The sequence below is a fragment of the Mixophyes fleayi genome, chromosome 11 (genome assembly GCF_038048845.1).
Source record: "Mixophyes fleayi isolate aMixFle1 chromosome 11, aMixFle1.hap1, whole genome shotgun sequence".
NCBI classification, from domain to species: domain Eukaryota; kingdom Metazoa; phylum Chordata; class Amphibia; order Anura; family Limnodynastidae; genus Mixophyes; species Mixophyes fleayi.
In genome coordinates this window covers 83659790-83674472 of record NC_134412.1, presented here as the reverse complement: position 1 = coordinate 83674472, position 14683 = coordinate 83659790, and the positions used below count along the sequence as shown (strand labels likewise).

The 14683-nt window shown below is 40.1% G+C and overlaps 1 protein-coding gene and 1 long non-coding RNA gene across 5 annotated transcripts in view; one reads left to right on the top strand and one right to left on the bottom strand.

The window, feature by feature from the left end:
- The window catches only part of AJAP1 (adherens junctions associated protein 1), a 181696-nt gene extending 178545 nt beyond the window's left edge, over positions 1-3151 (bottom strand). For all 4 annotated transcript variants that reach the window (XM_075190007.1, XM_075190009.1, XM_075190010.1 and 1 more), the window contains exon 1: positions 3065-3151. In XM_075190007.1, coding sequence (XP_075046108.1) covers positions 3065-3093 — 29 coding nt within the window. In that variant the 5' untranslated portion in view covers positions 3094-3151. The remainder of the gene's footprint in view (positions 1-3064) is intronic.
- A 552-nt stretch (positions 3152-3703) lies between these two features.
- Positions 3704-14683, top strand: part of LOC142106946 (uncharacterized) — a 34233-nt gene continuing 23253 nt past the window's right edge. The window contains exon 1 of the long non-coding RNA XR_012679822.1: positions 3704-3779. This is a non-coding gene — a long non-coding RNA (uncharacterized LOC142106946). The remainder of the gene's footprint in view (positions 3780-14683) is intronic.

The window sequence follows — 14683 nt, the reverse complement described above, 5'->3', positions numbered from 1 at the left end:
CACTGTCAGTCAATAGACCTGATTTAGTCGATGGTGATAGATTCAAAGAAGAATGTTCAGTTAGCGGTATTCTACTCCTAGAACATATGAACACAACAAGGCGTTTAACATGATCACAGCTCAATAAAAAATTGGGAAAAGAAATATTTTTTTTAAGGTTTTCTTGTGTTATCTTGTCATTGGACTGAAAGACACAAAGAGAATCCATTTATAGAAGATGATGTGGATATCAAAATGTATTTGGTCTCCACACAGTTACTGTATGTATTTCATAATAGAACAAAGTAAGATTTGGAGATTGGGTCTTGCAGAAGGGCGGGGCTTGTTGATATATCACATACAGACAAGTTGATGCATCACAGACAGGTTAATGTATTACATACAGACAGGTTGATATATCAGACAAGCACAATAGGTGGTCCTTATCTTTTGCAAAAACACATAAATACATGGGGGTCAATGCATCTCACACCCTTTCATTTTCACAAGATATACACAGTAGGAGTTAAGCATATTCTTCTCTAGCTCTTCCATTAATTGAATATTACAAATTAAAAAATGCCATTATATTATTATTTTCTTAGGTTAGTGCCATTATTGCACATATGATTCGTTTATTATACTTTTTTCCCATTAGAAATGAAATAATAGATTCAGAACTTTCATTTTACTACTATAACAATAAATTCCTGGATGAATCCATGCTATTAAACTAGTGGAAGTGGGGTATGTTATATCTTATTTTACCCCCCATCTCACCGTAACCTTAATGGTTACTATGTATTATTCTCTATGTATTATTACTATGTATTATTGTGTTACTTTTATTGATGTATTGTTAAAATGTCATTACCTTAGTCAATACAGTATGATCAAGGAGTGTAGACCATTGATCTTTCCACTCCCCAGACATATTGTTTTAATCAGGATTTGGCTACTGATTAAACCAGTGACAATTACGCTGAAGATTATAAATATGCATTGTCATTTTAGATATGTAACAGCACTTGATATACTACTATATAAATTCACTGCATCCCCCAGAAATGTTATGAACTTGCAAAGAGATTGCCTTGTTAGGACCATATGTTGTGCGCTTATAACAATGTTTTGCAACTATTGGAGTTTGTGCGATAAAAAAATATTTTTATGTGAATATAGTATGTTAATACACATTACATTTAAGTCATCATTAATATACATGTATCTATTTACAACACAAATACCAACATATGTTCTAAATCATTATCAGACATTACATATAGGGTCTTGAGAAAGTTAGACTGATAGGTTGCAATGTAACAAATTCTTTGTCTATTGAGGTATAACCCAAATATATAATCACCACCCCCCCCTCCCCCCCTGACCACTCTTCACTGTAAATTTAAGGTGGGGGGAAAAAAAAAATCAACTTATTTTTTCTGAGTCATGACTTACTCAACTCTAGACAATCTCAATAATTTAATAATGTAGAGTACATTTTAGAGGTAAGTACCTAAGCATTTTCTGACCATATTTTTTAACAGGGTATAATTGTAATTTTGAACTAAGATTTAATTATCTAAACATTTCTTGAAGTTTGTATATAATCTAGAGAAATATGGAAAACATTGAAGACAAGAACATAAATAGTTACATGGAACAAGGCTAAAATCAATAGGAATATCATTTAACATATCTTTCTTTTGTATTACCAAGGTGATTTAAACAGCATTTATTCAACTATTACTTAAAAGTTATTTTACTTACAGTATACTTAGACTAGATTTTATTCTAGTGAATTATGTATAGAATTATTTATGGGGTACTGTCTATTTAAATCAGCCCAATTCACTAACTCCAGTTCTATTTTGTATGTAACTGTCATTTGCTTTAGCAGATGCACTTTTTGTAAGAGCATTTTGTTCCTCTATTCAGTGGCACACAAGAGAAATTGTTTCAAATTAACATATACAGAATCGGGAGAACTGGCCACAAAAGAAATTTATATTCTGTGATCTGGGGTAATTTACTCTATCGCTGGAGTCTAGCGCACCCTAGTGGTAACTTAAAGAAAAAACATGTTTGTTTCAACTTTTCCCAATAAGCTTTAAAACAATATCAAAATGACATATTTCGAAAGGAATACGTTTTTACCAACCTACAGAAACAGTAAAGGTCGCAAACTATAACTGTGCTCACATTACACCCAATGGATAATGACATAATCTATTCATTGCCCGGATTCAAGGATTCTCATTAATGTGCCATGCAAACATTATGTCTAAAACTTCATAATTTACAATTAAAATGACACTATAAAACAATTATGCACTTCCTGCAACATAGTCTGAAATGCATAACTCTCCACAGACCAAAATCGATTATATTATATGTCACATGCCCTCATAGAATCCACAATTTGTATGAAAATACCATGCAAAATAAACGTTATGAGTCTCCTATAACATAAAATAAAATCACCCTTACTTGCTGTAAAACTGTTACTTTATTTTAAATACTGTGCAGATTTTTGCCCAAAAGGACACTCATAGAATTTATGCCACAGGTACACATTTGTTCCCCCCAGTATATTTCTCCAGATCTCATATGACCTTGGCATAACGTTGCATTCTTATATATTAGTGCATATTTCATACTGATGGAAGAAATAAGCCATTAATCATTTATTAGTAATAGACTTCTGCTACGTCATCGTCAACTTCTCCATAAATCAGAGGTCAGGGCAAGTTGGATAAAAGTCTGTTCCCCTTTTAATCTGCAAAAAAGCTACAATTTTACAAGACAGTAGTGTTTAATAGCCAAATCACGTCCAGTTTAAGCCCTTCTGTGCCAAAGGGGCAAGCAACTCGCAAGCAGGTAGTGAAGAGGTTAATCCCCCATTAACGTTCCATTTGCAGAATAATGCATTTGATTTAAATATATATATATATATTTTTTTTTAACAAAAGCATAGATAATATCTTTCCGACATCTCTACACTCTTTGAAAGAAATGTCGCCCCCTCATCAATGTGCATTGCATAATATAATGTAGACTATGTTATTTTGGCAAAGATTCTTACCTGATACCTAAAAGCTGTTTAATCCACATGGTCACGTTTGAAATGGATCAGATCTTCATGCATTTATCCATCTGTGCTGCTCCAAAGCTGGATATTATACAAGATACAAAATAACGAATATGGATATATAGATATATGTATATACAAAAAAAAAACCAGAGCAATGTATTCCTTTAGAGGTCTTGTAGATTAGATCTTTTTTTCTCTCTCTTTAGCTGTTTGGATAGAGAGAGGTAGCAGCCGCTTCCAAAAAAGACATTCCTGCATAGATAGGTTATTGTAACATGGTGAAATCTCGCACCACGGATTTGGAGAGGGTGGTGAGTAATTTGGAGATGGGGACCTCAAGGAACAAGCAGGAGAGAAGCCTCATGAGGTCTGTGTGGACTCGTGTTCTTTACATGCATCTACTGTCAATGATAAGGGGGGAAAAACCACAGCCAGCCAGGGTCCTTTAAAACTGCATTTGATAGCAGGAAGCCAGCAGCAAGCGGAGTATGTGAGTTAGTAGCAGGCAAGTTCTGAAGAATAGCAGCCCAGGCTTGAGAGAGGCACGGATCTAGGAATCTAGGTTTCCTCCAGATCATGAGAGACTCCTTTTTAGGCTGCAAAAGAAGAGAAGAGAAGATGGTTGGAAAGCATGAGCCAGAGAGAGATCAGAGAGCGCACGACGCACGATTTACCAGCGGTCGGCGCTGCTATTAGTTGTATCAAGGTAGGTGAAAAATACCCAGTTATAAAAAAAAAAAAGAAATGCTTGTAAGTTTTTACAGTCCAAGCAACATCACAGCATGTTGTAAATACAAGCTGGGCATCAGTCTCCTCCGGGGGGATCCTGCAATCATTCTATAATCTGGATAGTAGGCGCAACAGGAGCGCAGGACTGTCTCCCCTTTAGGATTTTTATGCACTGCGTTGCAATTGTGTCTCTGCTGCTTTGTACTATGCAACGCAGGTACAGTTAACCCCTCTGCTTCCAAAACACCTAGTGTTGCTGTCATGCCTTTTTTATTTATAACTCAATTTTTAACATATTGTTATAACTCAATTTTAGAATATTTTTCTAATTCAATATCAGAATATGTTTATAATATTCAATTTTAGGTAGTTGCATTAAAGAAATTGTAATATGTGCCAATGCATTGCAATTTGACCACTATGTTTATATTTCAGCTCCCTCTTTTTAATGTCCCTAAAAGCCCTCATTTGGCTGTCCTCACCTGATCATACTGTCACTCAGACTACAGATACCTCTCTGACCTCCTTACTCTCACATGATTGCTACTCTATATCCCTTGCTACCCCCATACCTGACCCTTCTCTCCTCCCTGACTCCTGTGGCCAATCACATATCCGCTGTCTAATTGACTCTTGCAATGTCCCATATCCAGCAGGCTCCCTCCTATTAGTAGCTATTTGTCTTCTGCCCTCTATCCCCCCAGTTAATTAGGTATTCAGCTATTATACAGATGGAGCCACACCTGCGTTTATAGAGGGAGAGATGCGTCTCTAATACAGTCTGAACATATCTGTGTGCAGGCTGCTCCTCTGCTGTAGAGGAGGCACCTAATCATCAACTTCAATTGCAGAGCTGCATGCACCGTTTAAAAGGGACTTCACGTTTCTTTATTGCACAATAAAAAATAAAACATAGCAGAAATGCCTTATTGATCAGCCAATGCATTTAAGTGAGCACTGTGAAAATATTCCATTATATTGAGCACAATACTCTCCACTGCTCTGTAATGACATAAAACATATGTCTAATTTTGCCTTTATACTCAGTGAGCAGAAATCACCTGTTTTACTTGTTATATCACAATATTTTCAAGAAGCTATGTGAAGAGACAAAGGAAGATTTCTCATAACCCCCTCCCCCCCCCATCCACCTCATTTTGAACCTCCACCCCCCACACATACCTCATTTTCCATAACATATAGTAATTTAAAGTACATATATTCCAGCAGGGCTTTAAATGGTTTCAATCCCCTGGGCCATTTTTGTTTCCCCCACACCTCCTCCCGACTTTTTGTGGACCCTCCCTAGAAAATCGATAAAACATCCCAATCTGCAATCATATCCAGCATGCAGCTTATATAGGTGATATCTATAGGTGATATTGAGAGAAAAGTATTGATGCATATTCATCTGCACATACTAGACTTTTTTTTGGGGGGGATGGGGGTTAGATAGCCATTTGCTTTTAACTTTCTTTCCCAGATCTGTGAGCATAAGCAAATGACGACTGCATTTCATCCCTTGCAATAACCAATCCTCCTCTCGTCACATACACTGTCGTATATAATATGCATGGCTGTAATCTGCTGTCCTAGTATATAGAGCTGGAAGAAATTTCCCATCAGCATGAGAGCTCTGAGTAATTAAGTAAAGTGAAGGTTTGTGGTTGTGGATTCAGGCACCTGGTTGCCAGGTCTCTTGGCTGGCCAGTGATGTACTGTTGCTGTCTGGGGGAAAGGAACTAGGCAGATATGAGTACAAGGGTTTCCCTGATTGGTGGATACGTTTTTGGGACCTGGTTGTGGAATGATATGTGATTCAGCCACACTTCATGCATCCTGATTGGTTGGGGTGTACATAGGTGGGTTTAGAGGATGGAAGATTTCAGGTTTGGAGGGGCGGGGTCACCAAGGGTTTTGATGGCATATTTCAGCCCAGGGGGTGAGATTCGACTCAGCAGGTGGCCCAGATGCCCCCCCAGCCCAGCAAGCTCCTGAGGTCACCACAGAGCCAAAACTAATTTGGTTCAAACAGAACCCAGCAGTTATATTGGAACTACTGGTTCATTCCTACAGCTGTGCAGTTTGTATAGTGCCCTATATGCATTAATAATACACCATACTTGCCCACTCTGTCGGAATGTCTAGAAGACTCCCAAATTCCGGGTAGGTCTCCCGGACTCCTGGAAGAGCAGACAATTCTCTCGCATCCTGGAGCCTCAATGACGCGATTTGCAGTGAATCGCAGCATTTTGTCGTCCCCCCCCGACGACAAAATAGTGATTTAGTCATGGGGGCAGGGTCAAAATGAAGCAATTGGCTGCACCCCGCCCCCTTCCGCCCTCCCGGGATCTCCCTGACATCAAGTCTCCACTTATCGGGTGACAAAATTACGTGATTCATGGGGAATCGCGTCATTTTGGCCCTGCCCCCCACAACAAAATGACAATTTCATTTCGGGGGTGGGGCCAAAATAATGCGAATTGCCCTGGGCCCCCCCCACCCTCCTTCCCACCACTCCCCCTCCCCAGGATCTCCCGGATGCCAGATACATTGGCAAGTATGCAATTAACTAAACAAATATATACATATACATCTTTGTACAAACAATCAAGCAATTGGCACGATTGTCCTCATTGTTATTCAGTGGTCCTTTATCAACCAAGTAAAAGTGATCTCCAATAGTCTAAAAAACTCTCTGCTGTCATGTCCCAAAAAATTGGTAATTCGCTACAACTTGTAGAGTATATAATACTAGGTAAAAAATTAATGACCAGTTTCCCTAGGGAAAGAAAAATAACCCCTTGCAAATAAATTAAGTTTGGATGAGATTGTTTTCCCGTAAGCAGTCCAGTCTTGAGTCAGGTCTGATTTTGGACGCAGTTGCCAATTGTGTCCTAGATATACACTTTCTGTGTAAGGCAGGACGAGGCCTTATGGAAATAGGACATTTGACAGAAGACCTGACAGACAGAAAACTAGTGCAGCTGTGTTCATTTAACAGCATGGGCTCCAGATCATTTCAAACCCAAGTTTATCCAGAAATATATACATATGTCTGTCTAATGTTATTCGGCCTACCAGAAAATGTTAACCTGAAGCATACAGAGAGATGTATTCAAACTTTTCATCCTTTGTCATATATAGGTCCAATGTAAATCATTATGTCAGTGTTAATAAACAAATGTCACAATCCCCAGTATATGGAAGGATGGAGGGCCTGAGTCATTAAGGATAGTAATTCAATAAAAGGAGTGAATGTTCTCTGGAACAAACCATGATACAATGCAGGGGGTGCAAATTAGTTTATAATTTTGCACATAAGTTAAATACTAGCTGCTTTTTCATTTAGCACACTAATACTTGATTGCTTTATTTTTTACACTGAAGTTTAAAGTTGATCTAGGACGTGCCCTACACTAACTATAAATCTGTCCCCAGATTTTAAATGTACTTCCCCCTCCAATGCAACGTGGTTTGGCCCAGGTGAAAAGTTACTCCTTTTTTATGCTTTGCTCTCCTTAATGACTCAGGTCCAGAGTGTCTATTCAAACATTTTACTGCTGCATTTCTTTGTAGAGGAAGAGTGTATTATATATAGACCCTCTCTATGCAGACTACAAGAAGCACTGAATCAGATCAAGGGGCAAAACGGGCATTTAGCTTGGCCAGCAGGACCGGGAGACACACTAGAACATCCTAGTAATGTAGTTAGAACTCTCTGGATTTCCCCTTTAAAATCAAGCGCCATCTCTCGTTACTTGACATGGGTTTTCAGCCAAGGTAAATGATTAATGCCAAACCCACACTGTCAATGTCATATTTTTAAAACACAACTTGGATAGACAGAACCATCAGACATCATTTACTTAATTTTTATTTTATTTACTTGATGCCTGTCCAGGAATAGGATTTCTAAAGGTAAATGTTTGTTAATTTAGATTAAAAGCGCAGGCCAGGCTGGGCCAAAGAATCTGGTAAATGGAATTTGTGCTGACATTGTTTTTTCTTGCAGATATTTTGAGTTAAGTCAGATATTATGAATGTGCAACATGATATTTTGTAAATTAGTATTTACATGCAACATGAATATATAACAGAAAATAGTTACTCCATCTGGCAACAATATTACAGCATTCTGGCTAAACAATATATTTTGTAGCATCCTATTTAGATGTATAATACTTGGATGGAAATTTGGCTACTAGCTTTGTTATAATAAGCACTGGGGTTAAATTACAACCATACCGTGTTTTGCAAATTTGTGCATTGCTTAGCGCTGCTACAGGAGTCTTAGGGCTCTGTGGAAATAAACTGTCTGTCTAATCAGACTGTTCTGCACAGTCTTTTTGCCGTATTTGCTGTGATTCCACCATGCACGGAAATCAAGGTAAAAGGCCTGAGTCATTAAGGAAATTAAGGCAAAAAATGGAGTAAATGTTCTCCGGGACAAACCATGTTACAGTGCAAGGGGTGCAATTAGCAGGGCCGTAACTAGGGCTGTGCGACAGGGGGCGACCGCCCAGGGCGCAACGCTGAAGGGGGGCGCAATTTGGGAATATTTTAGGTTAATTTGGTTAAAATTGAGGGCTAGGGGGGCGGCATTTGTCTTTCTCGCCCCGGGCGCTAGAATTCTAAGTTACGGCTCTGGCAATTAGTTTATTATTTTGCACATACGATAAATGCTGGCTGTTTTTTTCATCTAGCGATACCATAACGCATTTTTACAAGAAACTCCCAACTGGAATTGCAAAATGCGTGCCGTTATAAGTATAAGGTCAGTACCCAATCTTTGCCACCTCATAGATCTGAAATGTAAGTCTTTTTTAACAGGATTAAAGGACTGTGTTCCCTCTCACAAAGCCAGCAAACCTCTGGAATTTTGCCCTCTCCAGTGCAGGAAGACTGCACGCAGGAAGAGACGCCTTGAATCCACCTCACTCATAGTTGCCTGCTCTCCCGTAATGTCCGGGAGACTCTTGGACTTCCGGGTGAGTAGGGCAACCAGGCGCATCCTGCCCTCTTTGTTGGCGAAGTGGGTGGTGGTGGGGCTAAAAGCGCCATCTTGGCCCAGCCCCTGTTGTGATAGGTCAATAGTGGCAATGTTTGACAGAGAAGGGGCCTAACATTGCAATTCACATAACGGAGCCCCCTCCCGGAGATCATGATGCCAAAGTTGGCAAGTATGACCGAACTCCTCTATCAGATGGTGCAAATTTAGGCACCATTGCAGAAGCAGCCGTTGTGGCCCGCAAACAGTGGTGGGACTACCATTGGTGTGACATGTGCTGTGCACCGGGGCCCATGGAGATAATGGGACCCCGCTGCATGGTAGATGCAGAGGGTTGGGCTCCCCCGGTTCCCTCCTCCCCACCTCCCTGCATCAGCTTGCTAGTTCCACGCTGTTTTAATTCTAGCATATAGATATGTCCGGAGCAAATATTTGTAAATCATTACAATACGTCTCACCTCCTATATGCTAATCATGTTCCCAAGCATTATTGGTCCCTTCCAATGTAACGCTGGCTCCTTGCCTCGAAATGAGAATACAGGTTAAACATTCTTTTTTGCCATTTCTCTCCCTAGTTCTCATTCCACGTAGGCTGTAGATTGAAAATGAGAGGAAGTGAGTAGAGAGATATTTGGCATTCTGTATTGAGTTAATGCATTGTTCATAAGTGTATTAAAACCATTATTAAACGTATGACACTAACACTGGTTATATTACTACCATGGAGCTTTGCAAGGCTATATAGGTAGCAAGGCGTTGACCTATAGCAGCCACCTGTTGGAGGAAAAGTATTTGTTGTCCAAAACAAAAAAATAATGAAATGTCTTAAGGTAACCTAAGCCTCTTCTGCCCCTGTTTGTAGGAGCCAGTTCTTACATTCAAGTAGGCTGGTTTGAAAAAGTGGAGATGTTGCCTATAGCAACCAATCAGATTCTAGCTGTCATTTTGTACAATGCACTAAATAAATGACAGCTAGAATCTGATTGGTTGCTATAGGCAACATCTCCACTTTTTCAAACCAGCAGCTTGATAAATGTGCCCCAGAGAGTCTATGAAACGGCCTTGGTGACGATGAGACTGTTGTGCTTCTCCGATAACGTCTACCAGTACAAAGCTTCTCAAGGTCGTCTATTGAACGCTTTGCGTCAAACAGCTTTTGGGAGCTGTCAGTATTAATTGTTATTTTAATGTTAAATACATTTTGTGACGGATGCCCAAGTATGTCCCCAGGAAGGGCATTGCCCTTAAAGCTGGAAAGTTTTCCTGAAAGGAAAACTAGGGGCTCTTGTCCAGCTCTTTTTATTGCCAGATACGGACATGGTTTTGCCACTGGTGCTGCCTGAAATAGAAAAATGCTAAAAAAAACAAAACAGATGAGAATCCAATTAAACAGACTCACACGACGATACACAAAGTGCAGATTGTCACTGTAACCTCCTTTATATACCCTACAAATGCTGAATAATATCCAGAATCACATTGTTGGCACAGGTAAACAGGTTGCACCCTGTATATTCCTAAATATATGAGGCAAAACAAACCCCAACACTGAACATTTATTTATTATCATTCATTTATATAGCACCAATCATATTATAGAGAGAATATGTAATCATTCACTGCTCCATTGGAGCTTACAGTATAAATTCCCTGCCACACACACACTAGAGTCAATTTTGCCATAATCCAATTAACCTAGCAGTATGTTTGTGGACTGTGGGAGAACATACAAACTGCACACAGTTAAGACCCTGGTCGGAATTGAACTCATGATCCCAGCGCTGTGAGGCAGCAATGCTAACCACTGTGCCACCGTGCTGCTCAATGAGCAAGCTCATCATAGAATTATTAAGTAATCTAATTTAGTCCGTCTCAATTTATACAGCAAACGGATTATTGTCATATACTGAGGATTAGAACAAGATAAGTGGTAAAACTAACAGATACTGTGATTTCTATCCAAGACACAGAACACGTGGTAGTATACAGAGCGGTGGTTTTTATGCGCAGACGAAGATTTGATATTGAAAATTAGACCAAGCATAGAGAACAAGGGAAGTGCTACTGAGCAGTGGTCCATACATACAGGGCCAGCGGAAGTGCCCCTTGGCCACTGCCCTGCCTCCTGCTCCTTACTTAGTGCGGACCCTTTGGGCGGCGTGGCATCTCCTGCTCCTTTGTCCATACATGCCAGTCATGTGACAGGGGGCAGGAGGGGGCGTGGTGATGTCGTCACGGCATTGAATAGGGGCAGGGCTTAATGACACGATTAAACCCCGCCCCCCGCCATTCAATGGCGTGAATTTCTGCAAACCCGAGAGGTTTGCCTTCTCTTCCTGGAGTCCGGGAGGACTCCCCGAAATTCGGGAGCCTCCTGGGAATTCCGGGAGGGTAGGTAAGTATGCCTTTGTCAGACTGAGAGTGCGGCGCTGGCTGTGACATCATAGCACAGAGCAAAGCATCTGACATAACACCAAAGGAGCCGCTAGCTTTGCAGGTAATCAGCTGCTGATTGCTGCTACTCCATGTCACTCAGGAAATATACAGAACCTAAGCCTTGGTACCCTAGCCGGCCTCCTTGGTTGCCTAGTGATTGTGCCAGCCCTGAATACATACAGAAATACTTCCAGCATGCATACTATAGATGTGTTCCTGAGCAGTTATCGTGCTTCCAGGGTTAAATCTTTAACATCCAGGGGGTATATTTACTAAACTGCGGGTTTGGAAAAAGTGGAGATGTTGCCTACAGCAACCAATCAGATTCTAGTTATCATTTATTTACTACATTCTATAAAATGACAGCTAGAATCTGATTGGTTGCTATAGGCAACATCTCCACTTTTTCAAACCTGCCGTTTAGTAAATATACACCCAGGACTGCCTGTGCAAATAAAAATAAATAGTTGGTAATTCAGGAAATCTTTAATAGTTAACTACTGAGCTATTTTCTAAATAGTATATTCAGAGATTACTTATAAAAAACCTCAATGAAAGCCTTATGTGGTATGCATTTCACGCAGTCTATGGTATTGTGTTGTGTTATTATTGGCGAAAAAGAAATGTATAAAACAAGACCAAGACTGACAACTGAACCATTGTTTGACTATAAAATAGTCAGATGCGAATGGAGGAATCTATATTGTGTAACTTAAAATTGACAATATGTCGTTCCACGTATCTCAGTTCCAAGTAACATGATGAAACAATAAACATAAAGCAAACATAACATCACAAGCATAAAAAAGCCTGTATTTTTGATCTCCAAATCCCAGTATAGAGAACAAGAGAAGGATCCCCATGCACAAATAATAACAACCAGGGGATATATTTACTAAGCTGCAGGTTTGAAAAAGTGCAGATGTTCCCTATAGCAACCAATCAGATTCTAACTGTCATTTATTTAGTGCATTCTACAAAATGACAGCTAGAATCTGATTGGCTGCTATAGGCAATATCTCTGCTTACTCAAACCCACAGGTTAGTAAATATACCCCCAGGACTGGCTCAACAACATATGGGTAGCGTCTTATTTTACTAAAATGCCCTGATGGTGTCCTGATAGCCACAAAAGTACCAGGGCATATTCCTGGCTTTACCTGACCCAATTATGTCACATGTAGTTACCTATCCAGACTGTAAGCTCTCCTACCAAGGCAAAATTCTCTATTGCCAACAATACAGAGTTCTTAGTTAAATGCCATGCATATATCAACTGTACCATTTGTCTGATAATATTACCACTTTTTAATGGGTACCTCCCATTAAAAAATATTTTTCCACTTCACAATAATCTTTATGGTTCGTTAGTATTAAAGAAATAACTGTATACCCATCCTTACATATCTACCCTGTTTAATGTTGGCCACCCAGTGGGACAGAAGTAAGGAATGGCAAGCATTTCAGTCCTCCTCTGCCTAACCACGTTATGATGGATCATCGCTGCCTCAATATTATGTGCCATAAGAGGTGGCATGCTATATTAAGTACATATAGCGCATAACACGTTTTCCTTTTTTTTATCACCTGATTACTTGGCTTGCCTAAAGGCTGATGTTTTAAATGTGGCTGCATATCTACATGGTAAATCAGTATATATAATAATTAAAACCAGAATGTAACATTTATAATTTTAACTTTTATTAAACAATCCCCAAACAGGTAATTGATGGAGGTCAAAATAGGCGAAACGCAGTTCAGTCTTTGATAGTGCTGGGACGCCATGGTGGTGTCTAGGTATCTGGCAAAGCATATAGGTTATAGAGCAAGATGGCTCGCCCGCGGAGTAGACTTTTGCTTCGGTCCATAGGACGATACTGGTGGAGTAAGGACGTTCCTTGCATGGTATGTAGTATTCACCGGTGTTCTTAGTTTTGAGGAACAGTGCCAAAACCAGATTTCATTAGGTGGAACAAGTCTGATGATATGAGATATAAAGGTGGATAGGGCACATATTTAGTAATTCTGTCTGGGAGGAAGGACGCTGGTAATTTCCACTCTGCAAATGTACTTGATTTTTGCACCCACTTCGAGCTGGTTGTGATCTGGTCCTGTCCTGTTCTTTGAATAGGTCTCATCTTGCTCCATCCAGTTGAAAGTTAGTCTGAGAAGCACATTTGTAGGTGCAATTTGATCAATGTAAAACAAAGCTACAAACACACAACGGTCCAAGTCTAACAAAGACAGCCCCAGAGCCCCCTTACTTTCACGATTTATTTAAGCCATAACGAGGCTAAACTGAGCAGTGGTTCTAAAGTGGTCGGAGGTTGGACTTTTGATGTGATGCTTGCACCTTTGTACACTGACCTTCAGCAGACCTAGGTGCCCTTCCTGGGACTGATGCAGAGTTGGCTGCGAAATAGGCACAATTTACATTTAAAAAAGCTGGGCATAAAATCTGCATATTTACGGCCATATGTGGAGCCATACGCGTCTTAAGATCCATGCAGATCGCATCAGTAGCATTTGCGCCCAATTCATACTAATTTGTTTGATGCGTAACAAATGGATTTGCTATTAATCATCAATATAACTTAAAAAAAGCTCTCTAATACAGCTGAAACAACTCCCTGTGTTGTGTAAAAACACATTTGCTTAAACATACAGACAAAGGCATAATATATGCTCAGAGTGACAAAGAAAGCACCTAGTGCCATTGTTCTCATCATCCGCTATATACACCTGGCCCTGACCACCCGCATATAATATGGCATTCTCAGGTCTTTTTCCTGGTCTGCCCCCCATTCACAATACCTCCGTCCTGCCTTTCAGACTGGCATAATGGTAGAATCACGCAAATCCGCATGGGCGCATATGTGTGTGCCCTAATTCTGGGTAGGCAGAGAGTGATTTCAAGCAAGAAACGCTACACCAACTGGCATAGTAGTTAGTCTGCATCAGCCACCTTATTTGCAGAGAAGTCTTCTGGGAATGGAAAATAGGCATCATCATCATCATCATCATCATAATCATTTATTTATATAGCGCCACTAATTCTGCAGCGTTGTACAGAGAACTCACATCAGTCCCTGCCCCATTGGAGCTTACAGTCTAAATTCCCTAATATAGACACATACTCACAGACAGAGACTAGGGTCAATTTTGATAGCAGCCAATTAACCTACCAGTATGTTTTTGGAGTGTGGGAGGAAACCGGAGCACCCGGAGAAAACCTACACAAACACAGGGAGAACATACAAACTCCACACAGATAAAGCCATGGTCGGGAACTGAACTCATGACCCCAGTGCTGGGAGGCAGAAGTGCTAACCACATACCACTGTGCTGCCTATATACACCTTGATTTGCGTTGAATGGACTCTCTAAAGAGACAGGTCTAAAACGAAAACATTTTGCGATGTGCATTGAATGTG